Below are 21,038 nucleotides of genomic sequence, written 5' to 3' on the forward strand. Positions count from 1 at the left end.
CATTTGTTTATGTTTGCTTTTGCTTCCCTTACAGGGGAGACATATCTGAAAAAATATTTCTAAGACTGGTATCAAAGAACATATTACCTATGTTTTCTGCTAAAAGTTGTACGGTTTCAGGTCTTATATTTAAGTCTTCAATCCATTTTTATTTTATTTTTGCTTATGGTTTAAGAAAGTAGTCCAGTTTGATTCTTTTGCATGTATCTATCCATTTTTCCCAGCACTATTTATTCAAGAGACTGTCTTTGCCCCATTGTATATTCTTGCCTCTTTTGCCCTAGATTGACCATATAAGCATGGGTATATTTCCAGTCTCTCTATTCTGTTTCATTGATCTATGTGTTTGGTTTTTATAACACATTGTTTTGATTACTGTAGCTTCAAAGTGTGCTTTGAAATAAAGGAGTGTTATACCTCCAGCTTTGTTCTTTCTCAAGATTATTTTGGTTACATGGAGTTTATCATGTTATCATACAAATTTTAGAATTCGTTCCAATGCTGTGAAAAATGCCGTTAGTATTTTAATAGGAATTGCAGTGAATCTGTAGATAGTCTTGGGGAATATGGCCATTTTAACAATATTTGTTCTTCTAATTCAGCAGTGTGGTATACCATTCCGTTTTTTTCTGTCATCTTCAATTTCTCTCATCACAGTGTGTAGTTTTCTAAGTACAGGTCTTTTACTTCCTTGGTTAGGTTTATTCCTGTGTGCATTATTCTTTTGATGCAGTTATAAATGGAATTGTTTTATTAATTTATCTTGCTGATAGTTTGTTGTTAGTATATAGAAACACAACCAATTTCTGTATATTAATTTTGTATCCTGCAACTTTACTGAATTTATTTTTTAGTTCTGGGAGTTTTGACAGCATCTTTAGGATTTTCTGTATGGCAGTTTTAGTTCCTCCTTTCCAATATGGATTCCTTTTATGTTTTTTTCTTGTTTGATGACTGTGGCAATGACTTCTAATACTATGTTGAATAAAAGTGGCTAGAGTGTGAATCCCTGTCTTGTTCCTATCTTAGAGGAAAAGTTTTCATCTTCTTACTGGTGGTTATGATATTAGCTGTAAGCTTGTCATATATGGCCTTTATTATGTTAAGGTATATTCCCTCTATATTCACATTGTTGAGAATTTTCATCATAAATAAAAGTCGAGTTTGTTGAAAAACTTTCTCTGCAATCTGTGTGATAATCTGTGATTTTTACTCTTCAACTTGTTAATGTGGTCTATCACATTGATTTGCAATATTGAACCATTCATGCATCCCTAGGATAAATCTCACTTGATTGTGGTGTATGATACTTTTCAAATATTTTTAATTTGTTTGCTAGTATTTTGTTAAGGATTTTTGCATCTGTGTTCACAAGGATGTTGGTCTGTAATTTTCTTTTGTTGTGGCATCTTTGTATGGTTTTAATATCAGGGTAATGCTAGTCTTGTAAAATGCTTTGGAAGCATTCCTTCCACTTCAATGTTTTGGAATAGTTTGATACAGATAGGTGTTAACTCTTTTTTTTTAAATGAGTTATAGTTGATTTACAATATTATATTAGTTTCAGATGTACAACATAGTGAATCAAAATTTTAATAGATGATACTCCATTTATAGTTATCATAAAATATTGGCAATATTCCCTGTGCTGTGAAATATAGTTTGAAAAGGATAGATGTCAACTCTTCTCTAAATATTTGCTTGAACTCCCCTGTGTGAAGCCATCTGGTTCTGGACTTTTGTTTATTGAGAGTATTTTTATTAGTAATTTAATTTAATTACTGATATTTGGTCAATTTGTATTTTCTATTTCTTCCTTGTTCAATCTTAGGAGATTGTACATTTCTAGGAATTTGTGCATTTCTTCTAGGTTATTCATTTTATTGCCATATAGTTTTCATAGTAATCTTTTATGATCCTTTGTATTTCTGGGATGTTGGTTGTAAGTTCTCATTTTTGACTTCAGATTTTCTTGATTTGGGTCCTTTTTTTTTTTTTTTTTTTTTTTGATGAGTCTGGCTAAAGGTTTATCACTTTTGCTTATCTTTCCAAAGTACCAGCTCTTTGTTTCATTGATCATTTCTATTTGTTTTAGTCTCATTTATTTCTGCCTTGATCTTTATGATTTCTTTCCTTCTACTAACTTAGGGTTTTGTTTGTTCTTTTTCTAGTTTCATTAGGTGTAAGATTATGTTGTTTAATTGAGATTTTTCTTACTTCCTGAGGTAAGACTGTATTGCTATAAACTATCCTCATAGAAATGCCTTTGGTGTGTCCCATAGATTTTGGATCATTGTGTTTTTGTTTCATTTGTCTCCAGGTTTTTTTTTTTTTTTAATTTCTTCTTTGATTACATTAGTGATCCATTGGTTGTTTAGTAGCACATTGTTTAGCCTCCATGTGTTTCTGTTTCTAGTTGATGTCTAGTCTCATGCCATGTTTTCCAGGTTAGGGAAGTTTCCAGCTACTCTTTTTAAAAATAAGTTCCCTGCTCCTTTCTCTCTTTCTTCTTTTTCTGGGGTGTCTATCATGTGAATTATTTAGTATACTTTTTTTATTGTCCCAGAGGTCTCTTAAACCATCCTCACATTTTCAAATTCTTTTTTTTCCTAATCAGCTTGAGTGATTTTCACTATTCTGTCTCCCAGTTGCTAATCCATTATTCAGTATTATCTAATCTGCTGTTGAACCCTTCTAGTGTATTTTTTATTTCAATTATCATATTCTTCAGCTCTGTTTAGGTCTTGAAATATGTGAGATTTACCAAAATGTGACACAGCAACACAAAGTGAGCAAACACTGTTGGAAAAATGGTGCCCATTGACTTGTTCAGTGCAGGATTGCCACAAAACTTCCGTTTGTTAGAAATTTAATAAAGTGAAGAACCATAAGATCAGATATGCCTGTATCCTGATCTAAAGAGTATTAATAAGAGCTTAAATTTACCTAGTACTCACTATGTGCCAGATGCTAACTCACCCAGTCCTCAAAACAGTCACATGAGGTATGTACTATTATTCTCCTTTTCGTAGATGAGGAAACTGAGCAAAAGAAACATTAAGGGACTCATCCAAGCTCAAATAAGAAGTGAGTCTCAGAGCTGGAACTTGAATGCAGGCAGGCAAGCTCTAGAGCTTGATCTCTCTACTCAGTCCCCACTGAGCAGAATGGTGTGAGCAAAAGCATAGAAGTGAATGTGTGATGCGTTTGCCTGAGACAGCAAAGAGGGCCAGACTGACAGGCATTACAGAGCAATTTGGACATCTTGCTGTAGGCCAATGTGTATTCACATGCAGAATCTCTTTATTTGATTAAGTTGCAAATTTAGCACTTCCATTTATATTTTTAAAGAAACTTCTCCCTCAAATTACTATAGTGCAGAAAAATAGCCATATACAAATGTTTTCCTTATTAAGTGTATCTTGTATTTGCTAAAGAACATAGTAACTTTTCTTTTCTCATATAGTTTTTACATAATTGGAGAAAAAATTCTACATTGTGAAATTTCTGAAAATACTGTGGCCTGGAATGATAATCCTCCAATATGTGAAAGTAAGCATGTTCTCTTTTTAGACTATAGAGCAGCAGTTCTCAGATTTTTTTTGGCTTTTAAATTAACATAGACACCAAAGAACTTTACTTTATGTGGGTTATGTCTCTTAATATGTATTACACTGAAATTAAAACTGAAAAGATTTTTAAATAATTATTTATTAGTTCATTTTTAAGAAGAGTAAACTTAATACATGCTAATATATGCAATATATTTTTATAAAAAAAATCAAAATTTTCCAAAGCCAAAAGTGAGAATAGTGACATTGTTTTACAGTTTTCCAACTTTCTTTAATATCTGGACTCACTCTGTTGCAAAATCACACAATTTGTAGCCTCTAGAAAATTTCACCATATGCTTATAAGAATGACAGTGAAAAATGACAGTAATACTTGGTATTAAAGTGAACTACCAATTTAGTGAGTGGATATTTATAAATCATAAAGTATTTCTCAACTAGCACTGAGTTGTATTTTTAATCACAAATATATTTTAGCATTATATTGTCAGCACCTTTTATGATGATAGCAAAACTTAGCATACCCTTGCAGGTAAATGTATGTATTTCATGTTTTATATAAGTATTTAAGAAAACAAGTTTTATTCTAAAAGTTAATTTCTATATTAATGATTTAAACTTAGGATAATATATTTTCACATAGAGACTTTCTTCTAAATGGATGTTGGATTCACAACTAGCTTATAGATCATATGTAAATAAATTTTTTAAAGGCAATTCATGGGACTTTACTAATACCATCGATCTTTTACCTTTACCTCATGCCCTTTTCTCCCCTTTTTAAGAGATTAAGTGTTCACCACCTACAAAAATAGAAAATGGAAGATACACCAATAGCCACAAGGATGTTTTTGAATATAATGAAGCAGTAACTTATATTTGTGATCCTTCGAGTGGACCAGATGAATATTCACTTGTTGGAGAGAGCAGGCTTGTTTGTGTTGGGAGTGACACATGGAGTAGTGACGCTCCTCAGTGTAAAGGTAATAATTTCCATTTATTTCCTTCTTCATGTGTAAATACTGCGGAAACACTTTGTAAATAGTTTTACCAACAAGTAAATGAAATAGCCATATGTACTTGCTCCTCCTGCTAAATTGACTTCCAAGTTAATCTAATATAGGTCAAATCAAATAAAAAATAGTTCTAGTTGTAGAGCTCCCCACCTGTCACCCCACGTCCTTCACTTTCCAGTTTACACATCATGAACTACTGCGATACGTATGAGTTAGGATTTTTGTTTGTTTGTTTGAAAGCATCAGAAAACTCAGCACATATTGGCTTTAAAAATTAGAAAGTTTTATCATGTATTACAAGACCTCTGAAAGTTCTGGGCACAGGAAATGGTAAATTGTAAAAGACTAATAAGATTGTTAAACTCTAGACGAAACTTACTTAAACAACAATGTTTAATCGTTACACAGTGATCAAAAGCAGGGAGACACTGAAGGGGCTTTGACTCTTAAAGAAGGATCCACAAAATAATAATAAAATATTTATTCCTTTCAAGTGTACATGGAACATTCTCTAACACCATATTTTAGGTAGTAATTTTAACACATTTCTAAAAAATTGAAACTATTACCAGTACATTTTCTGATCATAATAGAATGAATGTAGAACTCAAAAGAAGGTATATGTTAGACATCCAAATATTTGAAAAGTATGCAAGACACTTCTAAGTAACCCATGATTCAAAGAAGCAGTCTCACGGAAATTAGGAAGTGTTTTGAATTAAATAAAAATGAAAACACAACATATTAATATATCAAAATTGTGGGACAGCAAAAGCAGCATCGTTTAGCAGAGTACCTGTAGTATGAAATGCCTGTATTAGAAAAAGAGAAAAATCTCAAATCAATAATCTAAGCTTCCCCCTTAAGATACTAAAAAAGAAAAGCAAATTAGACCCCAAACAGGAAAACACAAGGGAATAATACAGAGAGAAATCAATAAAATTGAAAAAGAAACAAAATAGAGATAATTAAAGAAATAAACACCTGGTTCTTGGAGAAGGTGATAAAAAAGATAAATCTATAGACAATCTGACAGAAAAAAGAAGATAGAAGTTACCAATATTAAGAGTGAAAAAGAGGACATTACTAAATATCCTGAAGACGTTTAAGAATAAACGAGAATAAAACAAACCACTTTATGCCTATAAATTTGACAACTTAAACCTTCTCACAACATATTCAAATAGACTTATTTCACCAAAGAAGATATGTGGGTGCCAAAAAAGTATATGAAAAATTTTCAATATCATTAGTAAGTAATAACATAAATGTAATTTAACACCACAATGAGATACCACTAAACGCCTATTCGAATGGCTGAAATTAAAAAGAAAAACTAATACCACATTTTGATGAAGTTTAAGTATTTGGAACTCTAATACATTGCTATAAGAATGCAAAGTAATATGACCATTTTGGAACACAATTGGCGATTTCTTATAGAGTGAAGCATACACTTAAGGCACTACTCAGAAATTTCAGTGAAATGAAAACATTTACATATAGAAACCTGCATGAGAATTTTCATAGCATCCTTAGTCATCGTCATCCTACAATAGAAACAAGCCACATGTCCTTCAACTGGTGAATGGAGGAACAACCTTGGTATATCCATACAATATAATATATAACACTCTGCAGTAAAAATGAATGAGCTTTTAATCCATGCAACAACAGGAATGAATAAAGCACCTAGAATTCCCTATCAAAGAGGAGTCTTTCAGCTGAAGGTGAAATAAATAAAAACAGTTTCAGATAAACAAAAGTTAAGAGAACTTGTGATTAGCTGACCTGAACACAAGAATTGATAAGGAAGTTCTGGTGGAAGAGAAATGATACCTGATGGAAATTCAGATCCACAGGAGAGGAGGAGGAACACTTCTGGTTTAAAAGGCTTTCTGCTATCTGGCCCTCAGTTATTGCTCAGATTTACCCTCATAAGATGTCCTCTGAACTCCCTGCCCAGCCCAGCGCTTTTTGGTTTTGGTTTCTTTTTTTTTTCCAGATTCTGCAAAACGTAATCTTGAAGTCAATCTAGAGGGCATGACCTGTGTTTTACTTCTGAAGAAGTAGAGTAGAGTGGGGAATACCAGAGTACATTAGCATGAAGACTAAGCATTTTGCATGGCTGGATTTTTCAACTTTTAATTAAGTTTGAGTATTTAAAGTATTACCTTCTCAGGAAAGTCTTCACTATCTTTCTAAAAGAGCAGGGAACTCTAACTAGTGTCACCATGATCTTTTAAAAAACCAGTCCCAGAGCTAAATGGTATCAAAAGTTGCTTTTGAATTTAACCTGAATTTGTATTTGGTACTCAGACCTTTCTCAAAACTTTATAGTAATGGGGAAAAAATTAGGAAAGCCAATAAACTGTAATGGCAGTCTGTTCTAGGTGGAAAAACGTTCTTGGATTTCTCTAAATCTGTTTGCTTGGAAATCAAATGCACAAATATAAAGTCTTTTTGTTTTTTCAGTTAACATCTTGCCTTTCATTTCTTGCCTCTTTCTTCCCACTGGAAATTACTGCTTTGTGCTATGTGAAAGTAACTTTCCAATAATTTTGGAATTTTTTCACTCTTCAGTGGTCAAATGTATCTATCCAATTGTCGATCATGGAACCATGGTATCAGGATTTAGAGCAAAATATTACTACAAAGCAGAAGTTGTATTTGAATGTGACGAGGGTTTTAGCCTTCGTGGCAAAAGCAGAATTGTCTGTGGCGCAGACAGTACTTGGGAGCCTGAGTTGCCAACATGTGTTAAAGGTACAAAGAGTATCTTTTTCCTTCTTTTTTTTTTTTAAGATTTTTATTTTTTTGACATTAGATATCAATGATACAGACTAATTGAAAAGAAACAACTTTAGTAATTATCTTTCTTGTATTCATTTCCACGATAGATGCATGACTTCAAATTAACAAAGAAATCTGGCATGATGTTTCTATCTTTTTATAGGCTATTTACATCACACAGGCATATAAATGTATCTTGTTGAGCATTTTTACATGTAAAGGGGATAGCAATCATTTTTCAGAATAAATTAAAGTATGTGCATGTTTACCTAAATAAGCACAAAAGGCATAATTCATATAAATGAAAAGAAAGCAATAAATTCCAAATATTTTAACAAATTTACGTTTTTTTTGTTTTCCAGCATCGATTCCTGCCACTACAAAACATCCATATTCCAGTGTCTCAGGTTTCACAAAGTCCTGCTTATATTTTTCAATGTCCTTTGAATTCTTTGTGATTTTTCAAAACCTTTAAATGTCTGATGATTTACACTCATCCATCATTTTTATAATAAAAGGAGGAAGAACATATTTATAGCCATTTTAGTTGTTATATTTAGTGATTCTAAAATTATTCGCCATAGTCCACAGATATAAACAAGCGTGCAAACTTGGGCAAGTTATGTACACTTCAAACGTGTTTACTTACATGTATAATGAATTAATGCCTTCCTCACTGTGTGATAGTAAAGTTACAATGGGATTCATTTAAAGCACTTAGAACAGCGCCCAGCGTCAGGAAAGCTCTTAAGGTAGCTCATCTGATTTACGGTTTCACTTGAATTAGTGTTAGTATAGAGGAAGGTCCATGGCTTCTCTTTTTTTAACATGTATATTTTCTGTGTCATCAACATTGCTATTTTTATTCATTTTAAAAGTGATCTGTTGATACCTTTTCAGGGTATCATCCGGGTCCAGGACTATGTTTCATTTCCCAGACAACAACAAGTTTTGTTCTTTTTATATAGTACCATTTCAACTGGGAAATTTCTGCTGTCTCCAGAACAGAATGGTATTTGTACTCACCCCATTCCTGCCACCTCATATTATTATTTTTCTCTCTCCTGGGCATTTTCATTTGGCAACAGAAAGGAAATCTCACAGCAACTGAAAGGCAGGGAAAGTCCTTATTTATTGAAATGAAGTGGGTGATTGCTGGCCGCGACTACTGATCAGCTGTTCTGCTTAAGTCTTGAGAGGCTATTTTGATATGGTGGAAGGAATTATCTTCCTGATTTCAGGGCTGCCACCTCTGGCTTCTCTTTGATTGCAGCAGAAGCAAGAGACAAGAGGAAGAATGGGTAGAGCATGAGCCTGGGCAGAGGGTGCTCAGGGTGCTAGGGAGGCTCTGCTCACTCAAGTAACATCACTTCTGTGGGCTCTAGTTTCCTGTTTAATGAAGGTGTGGAACTCAAAGCTCCGTTACTGGCTTCTAATTTATTTGCCTATTTCCTATTGTCCTAATATCTTAAAGGATTGAGGGGGATTATTCATGTTAATATGGTAATTAGAACTCCTTTCTGTAATTCCTGTAAGGCTGGTACCCAGTAGCTGCCTAGAGTACCTTAGTGAGTGCTATGTAGTTTTGGGGGAAGAGTTGTTTTGGTGGATGATATATAAAGATTACATATGAAATTTATACTCATTGACCCGTCCATCTTTACTTACATGGTCTTAGTGGCAATATTCACTGTGTATACTATGTTAATATGCTTTTTGAAAGAGTTGGCTATAAGCATTTCATAAAGGGTTTCTAAAACACTGATACATTTTAGCGTTTGAAAGAAAAGAAAATTGATTGTGAGGACAAGTTTATAAAGAAGATAAACTACAGGGATTATTTTTAAATATCAAAAATCAAAATTCCTCACGAGACTGTCATTTTTATCATCAGTTAGAGAAAGATTGTGAAATGGATCATCTCCGACATATAATGTGATAAGGTAGATCTGATTGTGTGAATATGAAAAAATATGAGCAAAAATGCTGAGTGGAAAATTATGTAATATAATACTATGTGGATGGTATTTTTAAAAGATTCATATTTATTCTAAACAGGATTTTTATGATTTGTTATTAACTTCTAGGATTTCCATTATGTAACACAAAGTCATAGTGAACACTCTTATGCATACATTCTTTTGTACCTGTGTTAAATATATATTTAGATTAACTTCCCAGAAGTAGAGTAGCAAAGTTTGGAAAGTATGTATGTTTTTCATTTTGAGAAATAATCTTTTTTAAAAATAAAAAAAATCAAAATTAGTTTTATAATTTTGTGTTGATGAGGCTGGTGAGTTGAATCAAAATTATTTTTCCAGGTTCTCAATCTTCTCGTCCACCTACCACTCCAGTATCAAGTTCTACAGGTTTAGTACCTCTTTATCCTGCTTATATTGTTTAGAACTTAATAAGGTGACGGGTGAAAAATGATCTCATGTACTAATTTGCATTTCTTTAATTATCAATGGAGCTGAATTTGGGGGAGTATACATTTATTTTTGTCCTTTGTTCATTTTTCTTATATGATTTCTAAATATTTTCTTGTTGATTTATCAGAACTCATTTTAAATTCAGCCCTTTAAACATGGAGTAAATTTTTCTTCTAGGTTTGTTTTTTTTTTTTTTTTGCCTTATTTTTACTAGTCAGTTTTCTTTTAAGATTTTGTACGATTGGATATAGATTACTTTTTATAACTTTTAATTATATAAGTAGTATACTAAGATGAATTTGTAAAGTTTCAAACGTTAGAAAATCACACAGAATAAGATTAGTTTTCTGTCTCTTTCTCTGGTCCATTACCAAAGTTAATCTCTTAATAGTTCAGGATGTCTTTTTATCTATTTCTATACATCAGCATTCTTATATATTGTAGCTATACATATTTTGGCATTTTGTCTTTTTATTAACCAAAAATAGCATCATGCTGTTCATATTCTTCTGTAACTTAGTTTTTCCACTTAATGTCTTGAATTGGGTTGTATTTAGATTTGTTCTCATCTTTTTTAATGATGATTTTAACATATACCATATTTCATCTAACTTTTCTCCTATCAGTGGTCATTTATATGTACAGAAGTTTTACATTAATAGGTAACGGGATATGTTGATCTTTACCCTAATGGTTATGAGTACTGTGTCCTTCTTATAAAAGCTTCCCCATGCTGAAATTATATAAACATTCCAACCATGTGATTGCATAATTGCATTAAATCCTTGATTTATCTCAAATTCATTATTGTCTATGGAATGAGATTGTGTTCCCCCACACTCCTCCTATCTTTATCCAATAGTTGAAGTAGCACCATTTGTTGAATAAGTTGTCTTCTCTCCCACTGTGTTGAAGTGTCAGTTTTTATCACACATTAAACTCACAGGTATTCTAGTCTTCTTTCTGTCCCCTTGAACTCTACTTTCCTGTGCCAGCACCAAATCAATTTTTTACTGCAGTACTATGATATGTTTTCATATCTGGCAAAACACTTCCCTTTCAGAAATGCTCAGGCTAGTCTCTTAATTTTTCTAGATCAACTATTATTTTATTTTTTGACGATTTTGACTATTTTCAATGTACATTTCGGTTAGCTTTAATTACATTCACATTTTTGTGCAACCATTACTACTATCTATCTCTAAAAGGTGTTCATATCTCAAAATGAAACATCATACTTATTAAACAATAACTCTCTATTCCCCCTTCCCCTAGCCCTGTTAACCACTATTTTCTTTGTCTATGAATTTGACTATTATAGATACCTCATAGAATTGGAATCATGTCTGGCTTATTTCACTTAGCATAATGTTTTCAAGGTTCATCCACTTTGTAGCAAGTATCAGAAGTTTATTCCTTTTTATGACTTAATATTATTCCATTGTACATACCACATTTCCTTTATCCATTCATTTGTTGATAGACTCTTTGTTTGTTTCCACCATTTCACTATTCTGAATAATGCTGCTCTGAACATTGGCATTCAAGTATCTGAGTCCCTATTTTCCATTTGGGTGGGTATATACCTAAGACTAGAATATTAGTTCTAGATTTACTTTTTTGAGGAACAACAATAATGTCTTCCACAGCAGTTGAACCATTTTACATTCCCTCCAGTGATGCACAAATGTTACAATTTCTTCACCTATTTGCCAGGACTTGTTATTTCCTGTTTTTTGATAATAGCCATCTCAAAATATATGAACTAGTATCTCATTGTGGTTTTTATTTGCATTTCTGTAATGATTAGTGATTGTTCATCTTTTTATGTGCATATTGATCTTTTGTATACCTTCGTTGGAAACTATCCATTCAAGTCTTTTGCTCATTTTTGAATTGGGTTTTTTTTTAATTTTTAGAAGTTCATAATGTATTTTGAATATTAATCCATTATCACATATATAATTTGCTGATGTTTCCTTCCATTAAGAGGATTACCTTTTCCTTTTTTCTAGTTTCTTTTTAAAATTTTTTTAATTTTTAAGTTTTTTTATTAATGCACAGTCAGAGTTACAATGTGCCAGTTTCTGGTGTACAGCACAATGTCCTAGTCATGCATATACATATATTCATTTTCATATTTTCCATTAAAAGCTATTACAAGATATTGAATCTAGTTCCCCATGCTATACAGAAGACACTTAATTTTAATCTATTTTTATTTATAGTGGCTAACATTTGCAAATCTCAAAATTCCAAATTTATCCCTTCCCACCTCCTTTCCCCAGACACCATAAGATTGTTCACTATGTCTGCGAGTCTGTTTCTGTTTTATAGATGAGTTCATAGTGTCCTTTATTTCTTTTTACTTTTTTTTTAATATTCCACATGAGTGATATTATATGGTATTTCTCTTTCTCTTTCTGGCTTATTTGAAGTTGCCTGTTTCTTAAATGTGAATACATTCTAACAACCCTGCAGTTTTACTCCATCCTGCCACATTTAATGTTTTCAACATCATATTTTACATATTTTTATTTTGTGAATCCCTTAACTACTTATTGTGGATAAAGATGATTTTACTACTACTAGGGTTAGTACTGGCCCACTGGTTGGTTGAGCCAGATAATAGGGCAGCAGGCTGTGGAGCTGGGGATCCTAGAGCAAGTGTTGGCCTACTAGTGCATGGAGGTATGCTCTGGAGTCTTGGGGCTGGTGTCAGCCTGCTGGTAAGTGAAGCCATTTCCTGACTTGGCTGCCTGTAGTGTTCAGGGTGTCCTAGAGCTGGTGTTGGCCCACTGGTGGGTGGGTCTGATCCTGCGGAAGCTAGCTGAGGAGCCCAAAAGTTCCTAGAGCTGGTATCAGATTGCTGGTGGGTGGGGCTTGGTCCCATGGAGTTCTGGGGCTTGTGCTGTCCCACTGGTGGGCAGAGCCAAGACCTAGGGTCTCTGGCTACTGGGTTCTGAAGGTCCTGGAGTTGGTGTTGACCTGCTGGTGGGTGAGGCTGGCCCATGGGGTTCCCAGGGCTAGTGCTGGCCCACCGGTGAGCAGAGCTGGGTCCTGGTGTCTGACTGTGGTGTTTGGGGCCAGGTCCTGGGCCTCTGGTGGTCAGGGATGGGTCGCAGAGCAGTGGGAAGATAAGGAGTCCTAAGGCAGCCAGGCTGCTTGAGAGCGGGGCTGTTACCACACTCCACTAACTGCTTGGCCTGGGGTGTACCAGAACTGGTGCCCACTTGTTGGAGGAAGAGGACAGATCAGGTTGCTAATAAGCTAGAGGGAGGATTCCAAAATGGCACTTGCCAGCACCAGAGTCCTTGTGATATGAGCTCCTAACAATGGCTGCTGCCAGCATCTGTGTCCCCAGGGTGAGTCCCAGTTGCCTCCTGCCTCTCCAAGAGGCTCTCCAAGATTAGTAAGGAGGTCTGACTAGGCTTCTTTCAAATTACTCCTTCTGCCTGGGTCTCAAAAGCATGTAATATTTTGTGTTTTCTCTTTAAGATTAGTCTTTATTTCCTATAGCCCCCTGGATCCCCAAAAAGCAAGCCCCAGTGGCCTTCAAAGACAAACATTCTGGGGGCTCATCTTTCTGGTGCAGGACCCCTAGGCTGGGGATCACGATATGAGGCTCAGACCCCTCTCTCTTTGGGGAGAGATTCTGCAACTGTAATTTTCCTCCTAGTTTGTCAGTTGCCTGCCATGGGGTATGGATCTTGATTGTACCATGTCTCTGGCCCTCTTTCCTATCTCATTGTGGTTCCTTCTTTATATCTTTAGTTGTAGAAGATCATTTCTGCTAATCTTCAGGTTACTCTCCTCCATAGTTGTTCTGTAAATAGTTGTAATGTTCACGCATCCAAGGAAGGAGGCGAGCTCAGAGTATTCCTACTCCACTGTCTTGGCCACTTCCCTAGCTCTGAGGTTTAGTTCTTTTATCCTTTTTTAATTAATTTTTTGTATATATCATAAGGCAGGTGTCAAACTTCATTCTTTTGCATGTGGATACCCAGTTTTCCAAGAACAATTTGTTGAAAAGATTGCTCTTTCCCCATTAAATGTTCTTAGCACCCTTGTGACAATCATTTGACCATGTAAGTGAGAGTTTATTTCTGGGATTTCTGTTCCTTTTTTAATTAAAGTATAGTTAATTTAAAAGATTATATTAGTTTCAGGTGTACAGCATAGTGATTCAATATTTTTAAAGTTATATTCCATTTAAAGTTATTACAAAACAGAGCCTTAGTGCAAGATTCTTGGAACACTGCCCTGTTACCTCACCACCAACCAATCAGAAGAAAGACACACAGCCTGCAGCCTTCACCCCAGGTTTTGCCTGTGAAAACTTCTTCCCCAAAACCGTCTGGGAGTTTGGGGATTTTGAGCACAAGCCACCAGTTCTCCTTGCTTGGCCCTTCAATAAACCCTTCTCGGCGCCAATAAATAAATAAATAAATAAACAAACATAGAAAAAACAGTTATTATAAAATAATAGCATATTTCCCTGTGCTGCACAATATATCATTGTTGCTTCTGGGTTCTCTGTTCTATTCCATTGGTCTGTGTGTCTGTCTCTATGCTAATACAACTGTGTTTTGATTACTTGTAGCTTTTTAATAAGTTTTGGAATTGGGACATGTCAGCCAACTTTGTATTTATTTATCAAGATTTTCTTGGCTACTTCTAAGTCATTTGAGATTCCATAGGAATAGGTTGAATTTGTCTATTTCTGCAAAATGCACTTTCAAGATGGTCATAGGATTTACATTTAATCTGTAGATTGCTTTGTCTGGAATTAACATCTTAACAATATTGTCTTCCAGTCTATGAACACAGGGTGTCCTTTCATTGTTTTTTGTCTTTTTCAATTTCTTTAAGCAATGTTTTATAGTTTTCAGTGTACAAGGCTTTCACCTCCTTGGTTATGTTTATTCCTAAGTATTTTATTCTTTCTGATGCTATTGAAATGGAGGGGTTTGGGGAACTTTATTTATGGACTGTGTAAAGAAATGCAATTGATTTTTGTTTGTTGATTTTGTTGCCTCCAACTTTGTTGAATTCATTTATTAAGTCTAACATGTTTGTGTGTGTGATCTTTAGAGTTTTCCACTTAAAAGATTATGTAATCTGGAACAGAGATCATTTTCTTCTTCTTTCCCAGTTTGGATGCTTCTTGGTTCTTTTTCTTGATGAATTGCTCTGACTAGGCGAGAAAAATAAATAAAAATACTTTTATGTTGTAGAAGTGATAAAAGTGAGCATCCTACATCATTCCTGACCTAAACAAAAATTTTTCAGTCTTTCACTGTTGAGTATGATGTTAGCTATGGGTTTTTATTAATGGCCTTTATTATGCTGAAATTTCATTCTATTGTAGATCAACTGTTAAACTGCTTGCCCTCCTATGTCTTCTAATTTTAAGTAGAACCCCATTGAATCCATAGGCTAATTTTGACAATACACTAATGATAAACTTGCTTGCTGTATCACAGAATATTGTGCCAGGAAATGTCAATGGGCAAGAAGAAAAATGTTTTGACACTGAGTATAAATTTATAGTATTTTATGATACTACTTTTAAAGAGAAGCACTAATACAATTCATGTTACAGAGAATGAAATTATCAGGGGTTTTGTACAAAGGCAAATAAATTTATAGGTCTGTAAAGCTTTATTATTTTCTTCTACCTTTTTTTTTTTTTTCTTATTTCTGTTTTTTCTTTTTTCAGGACATCCCAGTCTACCTGATGATTTACATCCTGAACACCCGGAGGATTTAGGTATTATGTTGGTTATAAATAACCCTGAATTATGAAATCCTAGAGTTCTACATAGAACTATTTCAATTACCTGTTTAGAGAAGAAACAACATGTCACAACCTGGTGACAATTGACATTTGTAGTTATTTTAATAGTGCAGATCCCATGACAAATACAGCTTTTAATAGGTGCCCAACTTAGGCTCCCTAGTCGGGTAAGGTAACTTTTTCAAATGCTATGATCATATGTAGGTTAAAATACATAAACTTTCACTTGCTTCCTATGTAATAGTGTTATTTTGTGATGGCAACTTGCAGATAAGTTTTCTTTCTATTTGTGCCTTGTGTACATACACCTGAAAGTACTGCTAGTTGGGTTAGTTTCTCTGTAACAAACACATGCAGGTTCACACAATATATGTTAAAGAACTTGATGAAGTAAATATGTGACAGTTAAATAAAGTATAAAGATTTCTTGATAAGAAAATGAAGGAAAGTAGCTCTTACTTTTCTTTACATCAAACCGCTTTAGTAAAGTTAATATATTTTATAAAATGCACTTCAGGCTTGCTACGTTTTCCTTCTGAACACTGTGGTCAAACTGCCACTGTGCCAAGTAAATTCAGTGCCATCTTAAGATGTTTTCACTTGATAATATTTATGAAATAAAGAAGCAGAGCTGAGCATGACATTTTATATTCTGAGTCATAGATATTAAAACTAATAACAGAAGTAGAGGTAGTACTGACAAATATTCTAAGAATTAAGATTTGGTGATATTGTTTACTGCTCTCTGGATAGTCAGAAATCCAAGTGTATGTCTCTATGCATAATTTTCATGCATGTGCCCCAGTATTTCATTTACATTGTTAGAGAAAATTTCCTTGTAATTAGGAGTACTTCTTAATTTAGGGGAGGGGAAATAAGGAGGGGTGATGATAAGATAAAGCATTGTTTGTAAAGACTGCAAATAGCATGTGTGTAATAGATTAACAGAGCTTTCTTATGACTTCTTCTACAATCATATTTTTGGGGGATAAGTTAAATTCCTAACAAAATCATAAGAAATAAATTGAATAGCGAACTAAACCAACTATAATGGGATAATATGTTTTAAAACAATTTTCTTCTAATCTAGTGAATCTAACTGTCCTAGTAACTGGTGCTAAATAACTTGGTGTGGTAGCTAGAGCACACAATGATAAAAAGTAAGGCTTCTGTTAAGAGTTTCACAAGCTGGATCCTAACCCTGGGATCTGTTTAGCTGAGTTCTGTGATCAGAATGACTAGCTAAACCCAAATTGATACAATCTTTTTTCTTTGCTGTACTTATAGCTGATCTGGTCAAATTAAAATGCAATAGCTATTTGGAGACACCTATGTGCTCAATTTTCTTCAAACTGTGGTCGTTTTTTTCTCAGATGTAGGACTCATTGCTGTGATTGTTCTTACTGTAGGTGAGTATCTCAAACTTCGCTACCGCTTAAGTCGAGACATTACTCTGAAGAAGTGTGTTTCTTGTTAGTCACTTTTTCAGCTTCCTTAATTCTTATAGTGTGAAATAAAGTAAACCAGTTTAGGAAAACCTTTGATATAATACACTACCGTGTGTTGGTGACTGTGCATTCTTTTACATACACTTACTAACAAGCCCTAAATAACATATGTTTTTTCGAGATGATTAGTCATACAAGTTTGCATCTCAAATAGAGTTTGGGTAGTTTTCTAAATTAATCAGGAATTCGTCTGACTTACTGTGAACTTTTTAAATGATTCCCGGGAATTGGATTCAGATCGGGAAGAGACCAGGTAGAATATAAACATGTTATGTGCTTAGATAAAATAACATTTTCTGACCATGAAAATCTAACCAACATTTGTCTCTTCTGCTAGATTTCAAATCTTGGTGATGATTTTTCACAGTTACATGTCATTTGTTTCCTGGTTTCTTGTAGTTGCCGCCATCACGGTATCTGCTGCCTGCTTGTACAAATTTTCCATGCGGAGACAGGAAGAAAATTAAAGCATGTTTCTTTAATTTATTGGTCCTTCTCACTCTTAACATATTTTTGTGCAGTTTATTTGTACTCTGTGTTACATACTATTTTTTAAATCGGCCTACATGAGTATGTTGTTTGGATTTCATTTATTTACTAAAAATATTTTTAGCTGCTTTTAATATCAACCCCACAAGAGTAACCTGTTGCAGGTCGCTTCAGATATTGAGATGCAAGAAAGACTTCTGTGATATTTGAGGTTCAAGTTCTGAAGCAGATCAAACCATGATGAGGCCTTCCCTGCCCTCGATGTACCCTACTTTCTACACTGAACTAGTGGCCAAGATTAAATTTAAATTTGTTCACTGTGGAGACTTTGACAACTGTTTCCACTTGAATTTTTATGGTGAAATGTTCCCATTTGTCTGCATAACTTGGGTAGTTGTATGAAGGTACCTAGGTGTCTCATTCAAATACCCAATTTGATTTCTTTTCATTTAGAGAAGTTACTTATACAAGTTAAACTGGGGAATGAAAAGCAACACTGATTTTCCTCGTATGTTCTCTTAATTTACTAGGTGGCGGTAAAACTGATGGGGTTAAACTAAAAGTTGCTGAGAGGGGTAAGATTTACAAGGCACTTCATTAATTTTTTCTGTCTTTTTATCTATATAAATGGAAAAAGCAAGGGAGCTTAGTTTTTTTAAAGTACAAATACATATCTTCTAAGAAAAATAGGGTTTTTTAATCAAGCTTAAATTTTAATGAAATAACCTACAACTTAATTAAAGAACAAATCATGGAGCGTAGACTAAGATTACGTACTTTTAAATTTCTGATTTTTCAGTGATTTTTCCTTATAATGCTTTGGAAATAGCTTTAAAATCAAGCTAATAATTTTAAGACTTCTGGAATTCATGGTTTGTTTCTGCTTTTAATATATACTTTTATATTAATGATTGAGTTTGGATTATGTAATAAAAATACTTTCTTCACTCATACAGAATACAAACTTTTTAAGTGTTACTTGGTTATCTTTTTTAAATACCCACAATTCCTTCATTTGAATCTTACATCTTATATTTATGGAACACATGATATGCATATTTGAGTTCTCTATCAGCAGTATATTTTTTAAACAATGTATATACACAGCAGTCTAAGTAGAAAATACTATATGCGTGAAATATCTTTAAAGCACCAAAAGGCTTATATAGAAATAACCTCTAAAGAAGTAAAACAGATAGCTTTCTGCTCCTCACTCTCCTTCTTTGTTTAAACCATCCCTGCACTAAAATATTTAAAGGTTCCCTAATTATTAACCAAACTCTCTCTAGCTACCTGTTAGTGGGCCTTTTAAAGCTGAACAGTTATCTGAGCATTGTACCCCCAGATTGCCTTTTCAGTAGCATTAGAGGTCTGAGACCTCACGTCCCATGAGCATCTTGGTGATGCTGCTGGCCTGACTGCGCTACGAGTCACCAGGGTGTAGACTGTTACTGATGTGCCGTGTCCTTTATATGTGAGAGGCACCAGCAAGCTTACTGGGAAATGTCTCACCTGCTTAAGGTAATTGGATTTTTTAAAGACTCCCCATCTATGTGTATGCTTTTTAAAAGGATGTGGGGTAATTCTTGGCTTTAGTTTGCTCTTCTTTCAAGATAATTTTCTTTCATTATATTCTTTGTACTGTTTAATGTCCATATTTTCACCCGCCCCAATTTCTTTTGTTACTTTAGAAACTTCTTTGCAAGACTGTAAAATGCATTCAGTTACTTCTCTATTTCTAGGGATAACTCTGGAAGCAGGATGCCAGGCACAGATAAACCAAAATTGCTTTTAAAACTTAATACAAAACAGATTTGATGTAGATTTCCATTTATGATGATTTGGCCTTCTACAACCTTCACACCAAGTCACAAAAATAGTCAAAGTCATTTAACGTTTAAGATCATTAAACATCATCTAAATTATGATGAAAAATGGCTACAAGGTTAGAGCATTCTGCTACAGTTTTCTGTGTGTTAGTTCTCAGCTGAGAACAGACTAGGACCCCAGCTGGTCTGATGGGATCATTACACCCTCCTTCCTTTTCCCTCCAGTCTCCTTTCTTAGCAATTCTTCTGCCACACCTTGCAGACTTGGAGTCTAGCCCTTGCCCTCTCTTTTGCTACTGCTTGAGTCCTGTTTTGCATGTCCTAACTGTGTGGTTCCAAAAAACAAATGCCTTTTGTTTACTTTAATGTTTTCAACTATTTGTTATAAATACTGTGTTCATAAATGAATGACTTTCTCTACTCACGTTAAATCATCACTGGATAAGTAAGAGTTTGCTAAGGTCATTAGAATTATTGCATAATTTATGTATGTTAGTAACTGTAACTAGATTCTTTTTCTCTTTTTCCATTCAGGATATTTATTATTCTTTGTAATTTTAAACTATTTTAATGTTTATATTAATAATGACTGATCCAGAAATTTTGTAATTTTTAAACAGTCTGTTTAAATGAATCTTACTTAAGTCTTTGGCTTTAATATAAATAGTAAGTTTAGTCAAGTGATGGGATGTATAATGACATGGGGCAAAAACTTAAAAGGATCAGCTTAACTTGAACTTGTTTCTACTTCATTCTCAAGTTCTTCAGCATTCATCAAAGCTTCAAAAAATTTTAAACAGAAACTAGTAAGTAACAAAGATTTCTGAGTAGTTGAGAGAGCACATTTACAAAGTTTAGATCCGTCAACAGAAAAACAGGAGGTTATATAATAAATAAGTTTTACAGACATCTTCCCTAGGGTGAAAACAATTGTGCCACAGGAAGAAACTGTCTTCAGTGCAAAGGATTCATCTGAGAATGTACATCATAAAATGGATTTCTGAGACAGTATTATAATGAAATTGGCACAAGCTCTGTGTATTGATCGCCTCATATTCTACAGTGTGGGGGACCAGGACTGTTGCTCCTCATACAATCTTGTTCTGTGAAAGAGAGTTTTACCTTATTCACTTCAGGCTAAGTGGATTCAGAGGTAGACAGACTGCATAGAAATTTAGACTCTATCTGCTGGATGATCTAAGGTTTCAAAATTAAAGTTGCTTCTTGAAAAATATTCAATGACTATTTAGATATGGATGACCTGAGCTCAGATGTGTGAGCAGTAAACACCCCAGAGGACACTAGGATTCCTGCTCCCTTTCCCAGATTATTGATGTTTTCTCAGACCTTCCCTATTTAATATAAAATAATGTGCACTGACAGGCTTTGGCTTTGACCCCAGTAGAGCAGTGTTCCCTCATCCTTTCATCAGACTGTCTGCCTTCCTCTGCCTTCAGGCAGCTGCGAGTCCAAAACTCGGGGAATTTTTAGCCCAATGGTAAGTAATCACAGAATGTGTTCATTTTAAGTGCAGGGAGGAAAAATGTTCTCTTCGTATTTTAATTTTGTGAAGATATTCAATTTCACCTTGTAAATAAC

General features: G+C 34.1%; 1 protein-coding gene across 4 annotated transcripts in view; it reads left to right on the forward strand.

The window, feature by feature from the left end:
- LOC102520404 (membrane cofactor protein-like) overlaps positions 1–18,452 on the forward strand; it is a 28,119-nt gene extending 9,667 nt beyond the window's left edge. Inside the window, exons 4-12 of one of the 4 annotated variants that reach the window (XM_032467084.1) lie at positions 3,467–3,552; positions 4,358–4,555; positions 7,172–7,354; positions 7,744–7,788; positions 9,703–9,750; positions 15,536–15,586; positions 16,987–17,022; positions 17,521–17,589; positions 18,141–18,452. In XM_032467084.1, coding sequence (XP_032322975.1) covers positions 3,467–3,552; positions 4,358–4,555; positions 7,172–7,354; positions 7,744–7,788; positions 9,703–9,750; positions 15,536–15,586; positions 16,987–17,022; positions 17,521–17,588 — 715 coding nt within the window. In that variant the 3' untranslated portion in view covers position 17,589; positions 18,141–18,452. Of the gene's footprint in view, positions 1–3,466; positions 3,553–4,357; positions 4,556–7,171; positions 7,355–7,743; positions 7,789–9,702; positions 9,751–15,535; positions 15,587–16,900; positions 17,026–17,520 lie in introns of those variants that run through there. The other 3 variants (XM_014565619.2, XM_032467083.1, XM_032467085.1) reach the window with 3 other exon arrangements.
- Positions 18,453–21,038: the final 2,586 nt, after the last annotated feature.

Source organism: Camelus ferus, chromosome 23 (genome assembly GCF_009834535.1).
Source record: "Camelus ferus isolate YT-003-E chromosome 23, BCGSAC_Cfer_1.0, whole genome shotgun sequence".
NCBI classification, from domain to species: domain Eukaryota; kingdom Metazoa; phylum Chordata; class Mammalia; order Artiodactyla; family Camelidae; genus Camelus; species Camelus ferus.